The following is a 20,264-nucleotide window of genomic DNA, read 5'->3' as shown; positions in this document are numbered from 1 at the left end:
CTCTTCTGGAAATTGAGGGTACCTGGACTACATGATGTGATGTCCCTCTCAGCTCTAAATCCATATTCCCATGATCCAAATGTAAAGGTAGAAACGATAATAACATTTTATTACCATAAGCAAGGCCCTCCAGTAAATTATCACAGTTATATATTCTTGATTAAAAGTAGTCATTACCTATTGTAACCTTAGAGGAAGAGACAGGAGGCAGCATGTGCCAAGTGAGTCAAATCACAACCTCTACCTACTGATCATAATGAAGACAGTTAAAAACTTTGAAAAAAAATACTGCCCCCCCAGAGCACCAGCCCTGCTTCCAGTTCAGGCCTCATAACAGCAATGATGGGAGCAATCACCGTGGAAAAGAAGACCCATCCTCCTCATCACTACCAGTGCCAACCACTGATTAACTGCCACTGATATGAAGATAAGCCCAAGAGCCCAAACAACGCCAGTGCCCTCCAAACAAGCAATTCTACTTCCTGTCCAGTCTCACAACTGTCCTCCCAGGAAGGCAACCTGGTGACTGTTTCTGTTGATCAGAGCCAACTTGCTTTTGTCCCAGCCCCTTGCTCTTCTACCACCACAGCTAATAGAGACACAAAAAAGATGTTGGCAGTATCAGTAGAGAGAAGAGGCCATAGAGGAGAGCCTGTGAAGACAGACATGAGAGAACTTGAAAACCAACTGGATAGGAGATCAGAGAGAGTGAGGATGATCTCTAGGTTTCAAACCTGGGTGAATGGGAAGATGATGGTATCCTCAATATCAATAGAGAAGTTGGGAAGAGGGAAGGGTTGGGGGGTGAGTGGAGAGATAATGAGTTCAAATTTGGACATGTTGAGTTTAAGATGTTTATGGGACACTCTATTCAAGATGTCAGTCAGAGATAAGGGACTGGAGGTCAGCAGAGAGCTTAGGGCTAGACAATAAGATCTCAGAGTTCCTTTGTAGAGTGATGGTAATTGAAACCATGGGAGTTGATAAGAACATCTAGTGAAAAAGAAGAGAAGAAGGTCTAGGACATTTCATTCATTCATTCATTCGTCTCCTATATAATAAGAAACACACCAGAACCTCACTATGATACATTTCTTACTGTCTAACCACAATGTAAACCACAATGTAAAATAGTTTTATCTTTTAGTACTTTAATAATTAACACTCTTGCATGGAACCCAAGAAATATCAATCTCCCACTAAATTTATTCTATAAAGAAAACAACAAATTCATGAGTTTAATTATATAATTTTCTGAAAACCAAACTTGTTCAGATGAGACTGAATAATATAAGTAATCTTAAAAAAACAGACAAACCTGGACCTATGATTTAATCAGTGTAAGGAATTCCTAATGAAGTACTCTATCTACCAATGCAAAATGATACCTCCTTTCCAACTTACACTCTTTAAGATATTCCTGAAACCATTAAAGAAGTTATGTGACTTGCCCAGGTTCACACAGTCAGTACATGTTGAGAGCAGAACTTGAAGCCTGACTCCTCAGCTCTCAATCCATTATGTTGCACTACCTATTTGTACTAATTTTTTTGTGCCTAATACAGCTGCATCAAAACTTTTAATATACATTTTAAAAGGAAGCCCAATTTTTTCAAACAGTTCTAACAGTTTCTAACAGTTCAAATCATTGTATCTTTTAGTTTCCTGCACATGTAAAAAATTAAAGTAAAAAAATCTAAATAGCTAACATGGTTGCTAAACAGCTATATGACAGCAGCATATCATGAGTGATCCAGCTAATGATGTACAAATACTGAATTATTTCAAGAATAGTGTTATATTTTTATTTTTCCATTTACATACTTTCAGTCTTCTTTAAGATTCTCTTTACAATTCAAGGCTCACATCTTTGAGATAGCTTGCTAAGGATAAGTATATAATAGGTAATTTGGGAATACAGTCAAAATAACTGGCATCGGTAGTCAAACATGAGACAGTAATCTTTTCCCTACAATGCTTTTTCCTACCAATTCAAGTGCAGACCACATATTTTTGTCTAGAAGCTAACCATCAAGTCATTTTCCGTTATAAAAATGAAAGCTATTGAATTACACAAAATTACTTACATCTCTTGAAGCAGCTATCTGATTAATATATTCTCCATCAGTGAATAAAATATTCTGTCCTTCTGTGTGGCAATCTGTACAGAAGGAAGTAAAAATAATTATATTACAACACAAAGACACAACCCAGAAAGGACCTTACTCCTTTGATGATGTCACAATGGGAGTTCTCCAAGGAATAAGTATAGGTTTTAATTTAAGGAGACTGAAATTTATATTAAAGAATTCACCAAAATTAAGACAATCTAAATAATTCAGCTAACAATGCTACCTACAAATTTTTGTGGCTTTAATATTTCTTCAGTCCTTAATACTCAAAAGATCTCAGTGTCAACCTCGCTTCCAAATTAGTTCTTCTTAGGCACAGTCTGGTAGTGTTCATGCACCGTGACGAACAAGCGATAATCTTGATCATAATTGTTGCAATACAGCCACATGCAATGCTGGCAACAATGTACCCCTTCGCAGTTAGGGGTACAGTAACCCGCTGCGGTTAGTTCCACTGAAAAGCACTCATGGCCGTAAAGGCTTCTCTCGCTCGGGGTCTATCGCTGCCTGATCACAGATATCCCTTGTTTTGCAGACGCACACACTTCAGAACCCAGTGGCACTTCAAAGCTCTACAAGTATGCATACTGGCAGTCTGTGAAATTCAGATTTTCTTTCTATAGTTTCTTGTACTTTTCGGCACTGTCTAGAAACCAGGATCCTTTCGTTGGGAGTATGTGCTCTGCCTGTTTTTAAATAGTTATAATTTACTCTTAAAAACAAGCTTCTATCATATTTTACCAGAAGTATCCTTATCTGACATATGAATTATTGGAATTTTAATCCTACATTTTAAAAATGTGTTACATATCAAGTCTGTTTACATAACAAGGGATACCTGTATTACAGAAGCACCAATGGGATCTGCGTTAGTGATTGTTGTTGAGTAACACAGACCACAAGCAAATTTAGCTTCTAAAGAGACAACATTCTTTCAGAATAATAAATTTCAGCAAGCATAAAGAACACACACACACACTCTCTCTCTCTCTCACTCTCTCTCTCAAAAATAACTGGTGACAACTGTACTATCTCTCTGTTAATCACTGTAAGAAAAGAATATTCCATTTCTAGCTGCACCTGAATCAAAGAAACACACAATTCCTTTCTTGGAATGCAGTAAAGGACCCCAAACAAGCTGGATTACTACAGATTTTTGCCCAGGAGCTAGCATACTTCCTTATTATAAATATGCAAAACACAGGCAGACCCTTACCCAAACAGAGAATTTCAGTGATCACAAACTGGAAATAGAAACTGGGAGACAAGGCCCACTGGAAGCCCAAGAGACTTGATAATCAAAGAGAGGAGAAATCGAAAGAAAGAGTTCCTATTCCACTGTACAGAATACAAAGAAGTACAAGAAAGATGCTTCTCAAGCTCTAAGCAGTAAGATTTTAAACTAAAAAGCAAAGAAGAAAAACTCATTATTTCAGAAACAAGCAGGGACAAGGAAGGGAGCGGTGCAGGAAAAGCAGCTCAATGGTCTGAGGCAGCCCATCATCAGACATGGACAATGAAAGGACATAGGGACACATAATATTAAAGCTGTTCCTGGATACAAAGAATAAAGCGTCAATATGGTTAGAGTTTTACACACTAAAATAAAACCAAAACAAACACTACAGAATGCTGAGAAACTACTCTTTTAATTATAGCATTTTCTGGCCATCTGTAAAGGCCAAAATCATTTCTAGAGAATACAGGCTACAAGAGGCTGCATGAAGCTTAAGGAATTACTCAGTTAATATCCATTTTAAACATGTAGTTTACCAGCTATAACCCTACAGTGAACTCTTTTATTCCTTGATTAGAAATCTAAAGATTCCACGCATCCCTGGTGCCACTTCCCACTTTTTCCCACCAAAAAACCTGACACTATCCAAAGAGGAGATGAAGTGAAAGTATCAGAAAAATGAAAGCAGCAGCTTCTTCTTAGGTTTGAAAGGCTGAGTCTTCTTTCCAACAGTTTCAAACTTTTCTTCTGTCCTTCTTAAAAAAGTGTAAGACAAGACGGACTGATTCTCCAATCATGCTCCTAGAAGCTTCTATCAGTGCATAAGAAACAGAAGAATGGGGATCCCCCCCCATGGACTTTGCTCCATTCTTCTCCCTAAATATTACACATGCACATGAAATACAGGTATTTAAAGCAAACCCTTCTGGCCAATAAAGCTTCATCTGACACAACACCTAATACAGTGGAGAAGAATGCACAATTAATAACTAAATTATTCAATTTTATTTTCAGACAGTAAAATGGTGAGGACAATTCTGAGAGGTTTTCAAACAGATAAGAAGCTCTAAATCTCCTTCAAAAAGGAGATTTAGAGACAAGAAAATTGTATGGTCAGAGGACTTGGAATGAAAGGAGCCTTTCAATTTTATCTGAAATTGAATAGTAACTATCCAAAATAGATAAGTTACTCTATATTACAGAGAATAACTAACTATATGACACAGTGCTGGGTCTCAGTTGCCTTATCTATAAAATGAAAGTATAAATTAAAAAATAATTTTTCAAGATATCATTCAAATTAACCAATCAATATAAATATTATTACACATAGTCATAGGAAATAAGATCTAACAGAAAGCACAGGGAAAAGTAGGCTCACAATGTATTCAAAATACAAATGTCACTTTATAGATAAAGATATAAATTCATACAGTACCAATAATTAAAATTTACAGTAAAATGCTCAATGGCTAAAATTTATGGTAAAATGAACCAAGTCCCTGAAAGTCAGTTTGATAGACTTATGTTTTCTTTTTTTAAAATGACTGTAAGACAGGTAAAAAAAAATTTAAAGCCTTGTCTACCTTTAACATTAATGTGTGGCTCCAGAAGCATTTTTAAAAGAAAAGAAATTCAAAATACCCATTTGTCAAATAAGGTTTTCCAATAAAACCTTATTAAAGGCATAAGATCACTTGCTCAAGGTTACATGGCCATCACTGCTACACTACTAGTAGTTAATAGTTTAAATAATTTTTGCTAAAACACCAGGTTTTAGAAAGAGAATCATTTTAATCTAAATTTTAATTAAAAAGTAATTATCTTATATGTACTATTATAAGTATTGTATACATATGTTTGGGTCAAAGACATCAAATTTACAAACATTTTTGTTATTTAAGCGGAAATAGTCCTGGAACCCAGTTTCAAGCACATTTTTTGTTAATGCTTCCTTATTCATCTGGCTAAACAGTCTAACCCATAAACTTCTTATAAATTACTTGCTAAGATAAGATACAATATCAACATCAGAATAACATACCTGGTAATGTTACAGTACCATCCTGTTCCAGTGTTTCAGGGTTTATTCTTATGGCTGTCATGCTGTGATTATTCATATCTCTATATAACAAAAAACCCTGATAATAACAAAACATTTTATGTGTTATAAAATATTATTCATTTTGTAAAACATTTATTTACAATTATATAGAACTATATTATATTCTTTGAGTATGATCAACAGATATTAGCTATATCTGTACATATCTGTAACTATTAAATATAGACAAAAGAATACATATAACTTTTAATAATGGGATAGATGCTACACTACTTAGTATATACTTAATCCTTTGAACGGATAAGTGAATAGGTACTTTCACTTGGCAGATATATAAATTATGTCCAAGATTACCTAAGCTGATTTTAAAATAAGTAACCATACAAATCAGCATTATAGTTTAACAACTATTTTGAGAAAAAGATTCAACAAATTATAAGAGACCATGACTTTATCATGTTACAGTTATCACCAAACTAAAAATGTCATCTTGTAAAATAAGATGTATTTCCTAAGAGGCATTTTTTTTAGAAAACATATTACATACTTAGAAGAAATAGCAATTAATATTTCCCAGCAGAGTGTAAGTTTTTAGGGGGTTCCTTGTATCTCAACTATCAAGGTAAATAATAATTATTCAATTTAATGACAAATTTCAAAGGAAATCCCATTTTAGATTATGAAAAAGATTTTATCATGAATTTGGCAAATTCAAATTTACTCCTTCCGGGAAATTATTTTTATAAATAATTCTACTGAGTTTGAAAAATTACTGTGAATGATTATTTGAATTGGTTGTTAATTGGAGAAGAGATTTGAAACTAGTGAATTCACTGGGAAATCAACACAATCAGATACTTTAAAGTGAAAGCATGCACCATATGTTGTTTTACTCTATTTGAAACAAGTAAACTTTTTGAGGATGCAATGAAAAATAATGCCAGAATCTGTAATAACGGGTTCCCCAAACTACCTTTTCAATACATTTAATATCTAATTCACCGAACTGCTTGTTAAGGAGACACTTGACAGAATTTGTTCAAGTTGTTCTTAGGTAACACTTCTTTGAAAAGGATCTTTACTTTTACAAATAATACCAATAAGTTTGTTCTTCCTTCCCTGACACATACATATTGATTTTCTTCAACCTAAAATGCTTAGTGAGCAAAGAAGACAGTGAGGGGAACAGAATGTCTGCTACACTTTTACCTCAGAACTCTATAGCTGACAAAAGCAACCATTAGATATAGTACTTTTTTCTTTTCCCACACTGGGAGAGTGAATGTGTGTGATTTGTAACCACTAAGAGTCATACTCCTTTAAATAAAGGAAGTATTTTGTTCATTTTTAATATATGTGAATAATAAAGGTTCTAAGATAAGAAAAAAGTTTGTCTTGTTTTAGACATTCTCCTACCTGAGCATACCCTAACCAAGACTTTTTTTCTTTTCTGTTTTTGATGCGGGATGTGGAATTGTATATATGGCCCTGCAAGATAACAAAAGTTAGTTTGAAAATTTTTAGAATGGCAATTTCATATGTTATCATTTAATCACCTAGAAATATTATAATGACTAAAGTGAGGTGAAAACAAATGAATAGAACAAGAATATAAAAAATGGAAAACACTTAGCATTCAATTTTAATTCGTAGGTTTTTGAAAAAATTATTTATCAGTACTACTAGATTAGAAGGTATCTTAGAAGTCAAGCAAGTCACAAAAAATTTGAAGAACCTTCTGTTGTGGATTTTAATTACAAAGAGTACATTACCCTCACTGTTCCACTGTATCCAGAGCCAATTTTGTATAATCCATCCTTGCATAACAAATAGAGAAAAAAGCCATCATTCTGAAGTAGGCACTGGTCATCTTCATCTACAGAAATTTCTTTCAAAGGCCACTTGTGCATCAATGCTGCCTTCTTAATTCCATTGCTAAACCAGTCTTGAATTTGAATCTTGCCCACCAAAACAGCTTGTACGCTCCTCTGGAGAGAGTTCAGAATTGTTGGCACCTATGTGGGTACAAAATTACAATAGGTAACTTCAAATATAGAACTTAGATAAGACAGTTATTAAAACACAGCACTGAAAAATATGAAAATGATGCATAACACGTAACTCTGTGTGACTTTAAACAATTCAAAAAGCGATACAAGTAAGAAATCTAAAGCAGACAGTGTTTTAAACATCAAAGTGAAAATACAGATGAAATACCTGAATAGTCTGGCAAGCATGGCTGCCATTGTTAGTGAGGATAGCAGATATAGCCTGAAGAGTTCTTCCTGTCTCACCCCAAGAAGCTACCAGGCTAAACAGACAAGCACAAGAAAGTGCAGTCAGGGACTGTCCTGTACTATCACTCATTCCAGTACTTCGAACAGTAATTTCCAAAAGGAGCTGGAAAAGAGACTCTGTGGATAAAATAAAATTCTATTAAATAAGCGCAGGTAAAACACATTTTACATATTTCTTTCCCTTTACTCTTCTTTCCCAAAAGTCAATTTGAACAAAACTAAAAAGAACATTAAAGATCATCTTGGTTTAGCTCCCTAATTTTAAATATAAGTAAAATGAAACTTACAGAATCTATGAAATTGCTTAAAAAGCCACTTAAAATAGAATTGAATCATGCAAGAAGCAAGCATGGATTTCATTTTATAGTTTATGGTTTCTCTTATAAAGTTGGTGTACAAAAAACATCAGTGGAGTCATAACTTTGTATGTACTTATTTGCAAGTCTTTAACATAACAAATAAAAGTTATGTTATCATAGTGATGTTATAAAATTACAAACAACTGGTGAAGGTAATAAGTTTTTATTTTTATCATACAGGTTTTATTTTATTACTAATATCCCACCTATTATTTGCACATTATTTTAAAAATCTTTTGAGCATACTTTTCCATGGCACTTTTCTACTCAAAACAGTCCTGTGAGACAATGAAGGAATCATTATCTTCAGATAAAGAAACTAGAAATTAAGTAAATTAAGACCTAGATATTAAGTAATTTGTCCAAGGTCTCAGGGTCAAAGAATCTTAGAATTTTAGAGGTAGATGGGACCTCAGAGGTTATCTAGTCAAACCCTCATCTCAAAACTAATCCATTCAATACTACCCTCCTTACCCCTAAAGGAAAAAAAAAACCAGACAAACCAAAAAACACAAATCTCTACTTGAAGCATCCAGGTTCTGCATGCAGACCTCCAATAATAAAGAATTTACCACTTCTAAAGAGCCCAGTATATTTTTGGACTATCTCTAATTGTCAGGGAATTTTTCCTTACACTGAACCAAAAGCTGACTAGCTAACATAACTCTGAAAGTCCTTCAAACATCCAAAGCCTCTCACTTTACTCTCGGTTTTTTTGTCCCCATTTCCTTCAACTTGTGTGACATAGTTTAAACTTCCCTCCACATTCTTGTGACCCTTCTGCAGACATGTGTGTCTAGTTTGTTAACTGTCTTTTTAGAATCCAGTGCCCACAGAGGTGGTGGTGGTGGTGGTGTCTACGGGTATGAAATACCACATGTCCCTATCAGACTTTGATATTCTGGTCAGTTCTTTCCCCATGCTGTATTTTTATTCTTTATTAATGAAATCTTTTATCTACCAAAATTCCTATTCTATTGTCAATGTGATATTAATTCTGTAGCAGGGAAAGATACTACTTGAGAGGATCTTAGGTCCGAAGGTAGCATCTAGGAGCTCCTTAAAAAACGACTGGGAAATAAATCACAAAAGTGATTGAAATCCTCTACCACATCGGAAGTAAGCTAACCAGAGGAGCAGTGGAGTTTCCCTTCCCCCAGTGGTTCCTAAAGATGGGAAGCCTTCTACATCAATAACTATGGAACACTGTAGGTAGGTGTACACTTCAGTACTACATCATCTCCTGATGAATAACAAAATATCATTTGTTAACTCAGAATAGTAGTTCTCAAAGTGTGCTCAAGAACCCCTGGGGATCCCCAAGACCCTTTCCAGGGATTCATGAGGTCAAAACTTTTTCATAATGTTTCAATTTCTAATAGAGTAAATATTGCTCTTGGGGGTGGTGATGGTGGTGGCGGCATTCCAATGGTTTGGAATACTAGGCCATGGGCATTATGGTTACCTACTAATGAAAAGAATAATAAAATTACTGAACAACATGCTGAACAACTCAGGGAAGAGGAAAACTATGCCAAAAAGAAAACATTAATTAAACAGCCTGAAAATTTTTAAAAACTTAGTGAAATCTACCAAAACAGCAAACTCATAAGCATGTGAGATGGGTTTGGGGAGCTTGCTCTTGATTCTGGCCTGTGATTTCATTGAAATAGGGAACTCCCAGTGAAGAAAATTCCTCTGTGAAGACAGAACAGCAATTGCTCTACAAGTTATAATATCAGCAAGTTGACTGAGAGGTTGAGTGACTTGGATAGTGTCACATAGACATTTACATGTTAGAAGTTGGACTAGAATCTCAGTTTTCCTAACTTTGAGGTCAGCTCCCTATCTACTACACCATGCTACAACTTTGCAATATATCAGAAAGTAACAAAATAAATTTGTCTTTCTAGAATTTAGTGCCCACAGAGGTGGTGGTGGTGGTTTCTAGGGGTATACAGACAATTATCTTTTGATTTCTGTTCTTTCTTATAACTATTATCTGACATTAAATCACTTGGCAGGCAACAATATCCTATTAACCATGTTCTTAAAATAACACATTTCAATCCTTTCAGATCTTTCTGGTAACATAAAAATTCTTTTTTAAAAAATAGTTTATTTTTATGTGGCATGTAAAATTTATGTCAAGATATGTGGACCACATGTAACAAAATGAATAGCTAATAAAGTACATATTCCACTAAATCATCTGGAATATCATTCCCCAGTTGATAAATGGTCAAAGGATATGAACAGGGAATTTTCAGAGGAAGAAATTAAAGCTATCTATAATCATATGGAAAAATGCTCTAAATCACTATTGATTAGAGATGCAAATAAAACAACTCTGAGATACCACATCACACCTATCAGACTGGCTAACATGACAAAACAGGAAGATGATAAATGTTGGAGAAGATGTGGGAGAGGTGGAACACTAATTCATTGTTGGTGGAGCTGTGAGCTGATTCAACCATTCTGAAGAGCAATTTGGAAATATGCCCTTAGGGCTCCAAAAATGTGCATACCCTTTGACCCAGCAATAGTGTTTCTAGTACTGTATCCCCAAGAGATCATAAAAATGGGAAAGAGTCCCACATGTACAAAAATATTTATAGCAGCTCTCTTTGTGGTGGCCAAAAACTTGAAATCAAGGGGATGCCCATCAATTGGGGAATGGCTGAATAAATTATGGTATATGAATGTAATGGAATACTATTGTGCTATAAGAAATGATGAACAGGAAGACTTCAGAAAGGCCTGGAAAGACTTATATGAACTGATGCTGAGTGAAAGGAGCAGAACCAGGAGAACTTTGTACACAGCAACAACAGTGTGCGAGGAAATTTTCTGGTAGACTTAGCCCTTCATAGAAATACAAGGACCTAAAAAAATTCCCAATGAACTCTTGAGGCAAAATGTTTTTCACATCCAGAGAAAGAACTATGAAATTGGATCGAAGAATGAAGCAGACCATTTTCTTTTATGCTGTTTTGTTTTATTTTATGATTTCTCCCATTCGTTTTAATTCTTCTATGCAACATGTCTAAGGTGAAAATGTATTTAATAGGAACGTATGTGCAGAATCTATATAAGATTGCATGTCATCTTGGGGAGGGAAAGGAAAAAATCTAAGACATATGGACATGATTATAGAAAACTGAAAACAAATAATTAAAAAAAGACTGTTCTTCACAATTAACTTGTACATCTAATGTTTAGTCAGAAAAGTAAAGTGCAGTGATGGGGAAAGGATTGCATTTATTTATTGAATCAATATGTAAATGTCTAATATATGTAAAATACTGTGTCAGGTGCTGAGGAAGACACAAGTGAGAACCTGTTCCTCCTTCAGCTTAAAACCATGTCAGCAAGACATATAAATAACTGGAACAATAAAACAGAATTTAGATAAAAGAAAGTTGTAAAATACTCTGAAGTTTCAAAGAAAGAAAGATCATTCCCATTTTGGGAACTGAGGTAAGGATTACAGTGGACATCTGAGAAGACTTCATTTAGAAGGTGTCATTTGAACATCACTGCAAAAGATACATTGATTTTAAATTAGATGTGGGATAAGAAAGTATAAGGAACAATGTGAGCCAAAGAAAAGGGCAGTGAATGCCAAAAGGTCCAATTTGACTGGAAAGTAAAATATACAAAGAATGCTAATATAAGATAATTTTGCAAAGGTAGGCTGGAAATATGTTCTGGAAGGGCTTGAATGCCAGACTTAAAAGATTCCAGAATTTATTTGGTGGACAACACGGAGTAACTCAAAGGGAAAAACCTGACTAGATCTGTAGATAAAGATAAGAATAATAACTTGGATTTAAACAGTGCTCTAAAAACTTCAAAACACTTTATACATTACCATTTGACCTTCAAAGCATCCCTGAGAAGTAGATACTAAAGCTATTTTGAGACCAGTCTTATAGATGAAAACACTAAGACTCAGAGACTTAGTCAGTGTTAGCAGCAGGATCTGAACCTGGGTCTTCTTGACTCCACTACACTCTGTCCCCTGTGTTAAGCTGCCCTCTCACAGTAGTGTACAGAGAAATAACCCTGAAGGAAAAGACTACTGAGATGAGGTGTGAAGTTCAGGCATAAGGTCATAATTACAATGGCCACAGTGGGGAAAGAAAGGGACAGCTGCAAGTGAAACTCTACTGGCAGATAGACATGGATAACTAAAGGGAGGGAGAAAGGGAAAGGAGAGGAGTCAAAGATGAACCTGATCTGGGAGAAGAGTGAACACAATTTATAAGACAAATGAAACACTGCTCAGTGCAATTAACTTTATTAAACATGCTAACTATGAACTAGTTATTTCAAGGTATCATGTTTTCTCTCTGTAACATTTATATTATATGTCTTGTACATAATGCAGGGGAAAACATTCAATTTAGAAGTTATGTTTCTGTTTCTATTCGTTAAGGCAACTAAAATGTTTTAGTTTTGATTATAGAAATGTCTACTGACTGATTCTTTGGTATAAAATCAAAGGAACACAGGTTTGATTGGGCACTGGGAACAGACTTAAGAAGTTATCTGGTCCTTCCTTTTCTTTTTAAGATGAGAAAACTTTGTTTAAGTGCTATTTATTCATTTATTCATTCAATCAGAATTAATTAAATGTTTACTGTATTCTAGGCACTGGTGACACAAAACAAAAACAAAGCAATCCCTGACCTGGAGTAGCTTACACTCTACTGAGAAAAAAACATGCACATAGGTAAGTAAAAATGAAAGGCACACAAAATTATGTCAGGGTAGAAAAGCACTAGCAACTAGGGGAATCAGATGGGCCTTGGGTACAAGGAAGCACTTGAGCTGAGTCTCAATGGAAACGTGAGATTCTTAAACTTACTCTAGGGCACAAAGATAATAAGTGATAGAGATAAAATTTGAATCTAGGTCTTCTGACTCCAAATTCAACACTGTCTCTGTGTGATCATTAATTTGTGCATAATTTTAGGCCCTCACTTTTTTCTCTTTCCTTTTTACTCCATTGCATTAGTGCTAGCCAGAATCTGGGGGTAGGGAAAAGGAGTCATCAAATTTTGCAATAATTCCATTTTATTATTGTCAATAGTTCTGGTTTAAAATAATTTTGGTGAGAAAGTTCAAATATTAAAAACCAAGACAAATTTTCTGAGTTATATGTGAATATATTATTTTTATCATCCATTATCACTATAAAGAAACATTTTCTATACCTAAATTGTGGCTCAGAAATAGCACTCAAGTGATAATAACGAAAGAAGAAAGTCTTTAAGCCTTCTTTTTTATCTGTTTCACCACATTAATCAGAGATGACCATTTCACACCATTTTGTACGCTTATTTAGAGTAAATGCTTGGTTAAATAAATCACTCATCAACAAGTATGAGATCTTACCAAGAACCTCAGGTGGTTCAGATTGGAGGCCTTCAGGCTGTTGACCCTGCAACACATTAAGCAGAGCTTGCAGACTCCTAAGACACAGGGATGGATGAGAAAACCGTGTCTCTTTGATCAACTCAAAAACTTCACAAAGTCCAACTTCAATGATCTAATTGAGATAAAAATATACATAAGACACATAAAGTTATAAGAAGTCTGCAAATAAAATATTTCTTGAACAATTTACTTGGCACAAGCATTTCCTTAATAGAATATCTCGTGGCAAGTTACTAACACCAACAAAAAACAGTAATTCAAGGCTGAGGAAATCTCTCACTTTCGTTGTATGGTAGGGGCCAAACCAAGAAGCTGCTCACAATAATTGTCATGATTTTCTAACAAAAACTGCATTTATCCATTAAACTTTTTTTGTGAGCTCTACTTTACAATTCTTACCTACAATGCAATAATGAAAAGTGATAATGCTATTAACTGCTAATTGTGACCAAAGCCCAAGGTTATATAAAGACAGAGATGTGTATGTATGTATATACTTGTATACATATCAACATATGTAGATATATGTATGTATGTATTGAGAAAGTGAAAAAATAACTAGGAATCACCTTTGGCAAGTCTCCCATGATAATTCTTTAAGGATGAAGGACCATCTTGATTCTACTTCAGAAAATGTTCACCTGAGTATCCCATGAGAATTTTATCCTAGTCATTCATTCAGCTTTGGGACTTGGACAACTGTACTTCATAGTCTAATGTTAATGAGGACATTTATAAGTAAGCTGGGATCATTATTATTTGACAATTCTTATGCCTCTAAAGGTGCTTTTCTACAACAAAAAGAATATACATTTGCACAATAATTTAATGTTTACTAAGCACTTCTGTGCAGCAACCTTTAAGGTAGGTGGTATGGGTATCATATGTCCATTTTACAGATGAAAGAAAGGAGATTCAAAAGGGTGACATGCCATGAGTTATGCCTTTAATAAGCAGCAGAATTGGGATCCAAATGAAGAAGTTTGCTGCTTTCAAATTCAGAGCATGTTCTACTCTGCCATGCTAACTACAAAGGAGGTCATAACCTTATATAATAATAGAAAAAATAAGAATCCTCATTTCAATTTCCTCTATTTTCTATCTGAAAATTGCATTCAAACTATATTACTGAAAAGTGCTGTATTATAAAAAAGTTATGATATTGACCAAATAACTGTCCTATTAATTAGAACAGTATTTCCAGTGGTTCTGTGATAGTACATCTGAAACTACACATTCAGGAAACTATTCTTTTTTAAGAGCACACACTCAGTTATAAACTCAAAAGAGAAAGACATAGCTAACATCCTTGTTTACCTTAATAACACCGTGGTTTTATAAACTTAATTATATTTTCTTCCTGTTCCATTTCTTGGAGGAGACAAATTTTTCAAGTTTCCTACCTAAATTTACTTCTTTGGAGTTTCAACAATCCTTATTAAAGTGAATATGCCAAGATTTGGAAAGCAAGATAACAATCACCCTATTCATACTGCTCATGAATTTTACAGACTTCAATATTATGCTCAGTTAGTACTAATTTTTAATGTCTATGCTAATAGGTCTCTTAATATTTTTAGGAGCCTTTCTCTTGATTTTTTTTAGTGTTTTACTTGATTCTGGGTTGCATCAAGTATTGAAGGTGAGAATGAACTAGTTTTGTAGAATTTGTTTGCCATGATGCCCAATCTTTTGATGGCTTTTATTTATTCATTTTTTGGGTGGGGAAGGGATGAGGTAATCTTTTACCTGCCTACTTGATGCCAATGTTCCTTTTGTTCTGCCTTATGAGATTTTCCAGCAGTTTCATCCTGTTACTTTGGGATTTCACTGCCTAAAAGATTTCAGGGTAATTTGCTAATTTATAAACTTCAATATAAATTCCCTCACCCCAAAATTAATTCATGAAATATGAAATAAAACCAGTTCCAACTAACAATCCCTTGGCAATGCTTTCTATCTCTTTAAAGAAAATTATGTGTTAACCACCTCTGATAAATCATAAAGGATTCTTCCCAATTCTATGGAAATGGGAAAAAAATAAATGTGGGTAAAGAATGAGACGCAAATACCCTGACTAGTGTGTGTGTGTGTGTGTGTGTGTGTGTGTGTGTGCGTGTGTGTTTGTTTTTTGGATGCTGCTCCTAATAGTGCATGTGGTACATGGAGGCCACACTGTGTAGCCCTTATGAAGGCAAAAATGATATGGCTAGACAGGTGACTGAACAGGAGAGGGGTAAGAGTGAGAAAATAAGGATGACACCGAGGAATACCTATGTGACTGGGAAGATGGTAGTGCCCTTGACAGTAATAGATATTTTGACAATAATAGATATTTTAGTAAAAGGGAAAAGTTTGAGGGAAACGATGAGTTCAGCTTTGGACATTTTGAATTTAAGAACATCCTGCTCAAAATGTTCAATGGGCAGTTAGAAATATAAGAATGGAGGTCAGAAGAGAGGTCAGAACTGAATAAGAAGATCTGAGAGTTATCAACATAGAAATAACTGAAACAACAGGAACTGATGTTATCACCAAGTGAAATTGTATATGGGGAAGATACAGGGATCTGGGTTAGAGCCTGAGGGGCCAATCACGGTTGGTGGAGGTGACCTAGCTGAAGATTCAGTAAAGGAGACTGAGAAGCAGTGATCACAGGAAGGAAGAGAAATAGGAAAAAGCAGTGTCATGAAAGCCTAGAGTGTCAAGAAGAGAGTGGTCAGTTGTGTCAAAGGCTTCAGAGAGGTCAAGAAGTATTGAGAAAAGGTCATTCAATCTGGCAATTAAGAGATCATTGATAACTTTAGAGAGAGCAGCTTCATTTGAATGATGAATTAGAAGTCAGCTTTCAAAGAGTAGAAGAGAGTAAGAGGAAAGGAAGCAGAGGCACGGATTGCAAGTATACCCAGATAATCCAAGTGGCCCATCACTGCTTCAGTCAATGACAGCTTTGACATGTTTGGTACCCCTTATCTATTTCGTTCTTTTGTTAAGACAATCTATAACTATAGATCCTTAACAATATTGTTTCTCCCTCCATTGGTCCAGACTGGGGTTTTCCAAACTTATTTGGCGTACCTCACCCTCCTTTAAAAAAAAAAATACTGAGCACCCCCTGGAAATCTACTTTCTTTAACCTTTTAACAGTTTTTTTTAATTAGCATCACTTCAAAAAAATGTAAGATATACTTTTAAATGACTCATCTTAAATGTAATAGTTTATTGTAAATTTGTGGTAGTTTTTTCCTGCACTGCAGTTTTGATGACACCATATTGCATCATGTGATGGTATAGGATTGTATTGTAAACAAGTCATTACACACACATATTCCTGCTGTTGCATGCTGGGCATCCTGACAATGCACGGCATGCACACCTGCCAACACTTACTTGCTAAAACCTGTCAGCAGACTAGACCACTGATCAGTTATAACTTGCATTTTGTATGTTTACTTGGAAAATAATGTAACCAATTGCCCCTCCAGGGGGCAGTATCGCCCATGTTGGTCCAGAGCTAAATGATTTATCTCCTGTATCATTCTTCCCGGTACCCAATCTTTGATTCATGTGTTTTTTTTCGCATGGATATATCTTATTAATATGCAATTCTACATTTCTGCTCTCATTTTATCTATTCTGTTTCCTTCTGTAAAACATATACCTATTCTTTCCATAGTTATATTTCACTCATAACATATATTTCCCTCCTAACTATCCCAGGAGGACCCATCAGGTTGAATTTGGCACCTTGTAGTAACATATCCAGAACACTTTATTACCTGTACTTGGTGTACTTGTATACAGACAGTCGGGGACATGGGTCTTGTGGCTGGATTCTTTTCTTCAAGTCTGTCTTCTGTAAATTACTTGTCTTATCTGCTGACTCTCCATTACTCTCTTAGCTTCCTTTTCTCTCTTCTCCACTTTTTACCTCTTGTCAACTGACACCTGAAATCCAGTTGACTATCTATGATTCTGCTTACCATCCCTTTGTGACTCCCTAGACAGAAATTCCCTTTTTTGGCCATTCCCTTATGTGTGTGCTATAGATTTCACTCTGCTCCCTGAGGGCAAGAAATATCTCGCTTTTGAATTTGTATCTTTAGCATTTGGTATACTGTCTAGCAAATAGTACTTAAGGTATTTTTATTCATTCATTCATTCATGCATAAATGAATGCATTCACATATTCACACATTCACATAAGGAAAGACAGTACAACTCTAAAATCCTTTTGTCAAAATGACAAATGATGACTTTCCTACCCCTAACAAAGCATAACCAACCATTACTATTCATCTACATCTTCTGTCTCAATTACTGCATGACCTTTCTTTTGATAGCACCTTTAGGACAACATCATTATAACTTGACGCAGGAGGAAGAGAAAGGGAAGACGAAGAAGGGAAGACAAGACAAGCATTATTATTCACTGATCAGTGGGTCAAGTGTTTTGCAAATATTATTTCATTCTCCCTGCACAACAGCCCTGAGAGACAGGCATGATTATTAGCTATCATTTTACAGTTAAGGAAACTGAGGAAGGCAGAGATTAAGTTACCTCCCCAAAGTTACGGAGCTATTAAGTGTCTAAGGCCATATGGGAACTCAGAGTTTTTCCAGTATCCAGACCCAGCACTGTACTCCCTACATGTGTCACAATAAACTCCTTCCAAACTGCCCACTCATTAGGGCAGGGGTTTCTAACCTGGAGTCTGTAAAGTTTCAAAAAAAAAAATAACTTTTGTTAACAGAATTTCAATATAATTGGTTTACTTTGTAAATCTATTACAATATTCTGAAAAGGGGTTAGTAAGCTTTATGAGATTTTCAAATAGAGCCATTAAGCAAAAACAGTTAAGAAACTTGGCTCTAGGGGGAAAAAAGGGTCAAACAATTTTTTTTCACTTGTATCTGATCTCCATGATCCCACCTGAAGTTTTCTTGGTGAGATACCAGAGTAGTTTGCCATTCAGTTCTCCAGTTCATTTTACACATAAGGAAATTGAGGCAAACAAGGTTAAGTGACATGCCCAGGGTCACACAGTTAGTGTCTGAGGCCAGTTGAACTCATGAAGACAGTCTTCCTGACTCCAGGCCCAGTACTCTATCCACTGTGACACTCAGTTGCCCTTCAAACATTTTAAGCAATGCCAAAAATTAGATGGATCTGTCTTCTATCTTTCATCCTCCTGATTGAGGTTAACATTACTGTGTACCCCTCTGTATTATTTTTATTCTTAATTTTCTTGCTGAAGTACTTCTATCAGAAAACTTCATTCTTGTTAATTTTAAGTAGAGAAGTGTTACTTCTTTCACTTTCTTAGCTAGACAGGGAAATCAATCTATACTTTGTCTTATCATTGGCAGAAACATGAACAGTACTTTATTTGCAGTTCACTGAAAAAGTCTGTAGGCTTTCCAAACATAAAGGAAATTAACTCCTCAGTCTTCTATCACTGCATGGTCATTTTCAAGGTTACCTCTCAGATACTGAGAATAAATCAAGCTACATGGAAGTCTGTTCTATCTTGGAAGCTACAGTTTAAATAGATATTAAGAAGCTAGAGTACTTCCAGAAGAGTACTTGAAAATATGATAAATAAAATCATAGAATTTTAAATAGGAAAGGAGGTCAGCATTGGGTCCAAATGCCTCATTTCACAGGTAAGGAAATGAGGCTAGGAGAGGTTTGATATGGCAGAACTAGAACTTGATCTCCAATTATCTAAGCCCTGTGTGCTTTTCAACTTTCCATAATGTCTACATAATGACTGTAGAGGAACTGGCAACATTTAGCCTGGAAAAGGGAAGCCTCTGCTTCACTCACTAGGTCTTAACCCTTACCACCAAAAAAGACTAGCTAAAAGCAATACTTCCAAGCCACTGTCCCTCAAAGCACTCACTGAAAAAGTTTTAGTGATAGCCCCTCTTTTTGATGCCGGAGCAAACTCTGCACCATGTTCAAGTGGCCCCCACTGACTCTCCAAGTGAATCAGGAACTTGACAACACGGATCTAAGTATTTTCTCTTGACATTTACTAGACCTATGGTCCTTGACAAGTAAGTTAACTCTTAAAGCTCTGACTTTCCCATTTTTTTAAGTGGGAATAATGATTTTTAATAAAATGGGAATAATAGCAATGCTATCTGTTAGGACTGACATAAAAATGAAATAATGCATGGAGAGCACTTTGTAGAATAAGTGCTGTATGAATTATATTTTTTTCAATTTTTTTACACATAGGCCCAGTGTGCACCTGATTAGTCAAACTGTGCCAGTCTTTATTTTGTTCACTTAAATTGTCCCTTAACATTCTCAAAGATGATATTTTCTTTGTCTGTTTGGTTTTACCAGATAAACATGATGGGTGGGGTTTGGTCGGCTGGCAGCTGCTGGGGATGAACAAACAGACTGGAGCTTTTCCCTCTCCTCAACTGCCTATATTTTTAGTTTGTTTTGTTTTTTCAATCATACATGTGTAATTTACTCTGGTACGCTTAAAAAGCCTCTAGTCTTCTTGTGACTTTAAAGCTATCTTTCAGTTTTGGTCAGTTAGTTTTTGTAGAATTTAACACCTGAATTTGAATGAAGAATTTCTTTGGCAAATGTTCTACAAAAAGAATATAGACTTTAACTGTGTTATTATTCTTAAATAGTAACACACAAACAGAATGGTCTTCTCTGAAGAAGAGGACCCACAGCACATGCCTTTTACTCTCTAC

At 35.2% G+C, this 20,264-nt stretch overlaps 1 protein-coding gene across 14 annotated transcripts in view; it reads right to left on the bottom strand.

The window, feature by feature from the left end:
• The window catches only part of MYCBP2 (MYC binding protein 2), a 317,910-nt gene that overhangs the window by 233,387 nt on the left and 64,259 nt on the right, over positions 1 to 20,264 (bottom strand). For all 14 annotated transcript variants that reach the window (XM_072622185.1, XM_072622187.1, XM_072622188.1 and 11 more), the window contains exons 4-9: positions 13,497 to 13,650; positions 7,652 to 7,848; positions 7,207 to 7,449; positions 6,851 to 6,922; positions 5,414 to 5,510; positions 2,088 to 2,161 (exon numbers count right to left, since the gene is read on the bottom strand). In XM_072622185.1, coding sequence (XP_072478286.1) covers positions 2,088 to 2,161; positions 5,414 to 5,510; positions 6,851 to 6,922; positions 7,207 to 7,449; positions 7,652 to 7,848; positions 13,497 to 13,650 — 837 coding nt within the window. The remainder of the gene's footprint in view (positions 1 to 2,087; positions 2,162 to 5,413; positions 5,511 to 6,850; positions 6,923 to 7,206; positions 7,450 to 7,651; positions 7,849 to 13,496; positions 13,651 to 20,264) is intronic.

This window comes from Notamacropus eugenii, chromosome 6 (assembly GCF_028372415.1).
Source record: "Notamacropus eugenii isolate mMacEug1 chromosome 6, mMacEug1.pri_v2, whole genome shotgun sequence".
Taxonomy (NCBI): Eukaryota; Metazoa; Chordata; class Mammalia; order Diprotodontia; family Macropodidae; genus Notamacropus; species Notamacropus eugenii.
Note: the sequence above shows the minus strand (reverse complement) of the source record. Positions and strands in the feature narration are given on the sequence as shown.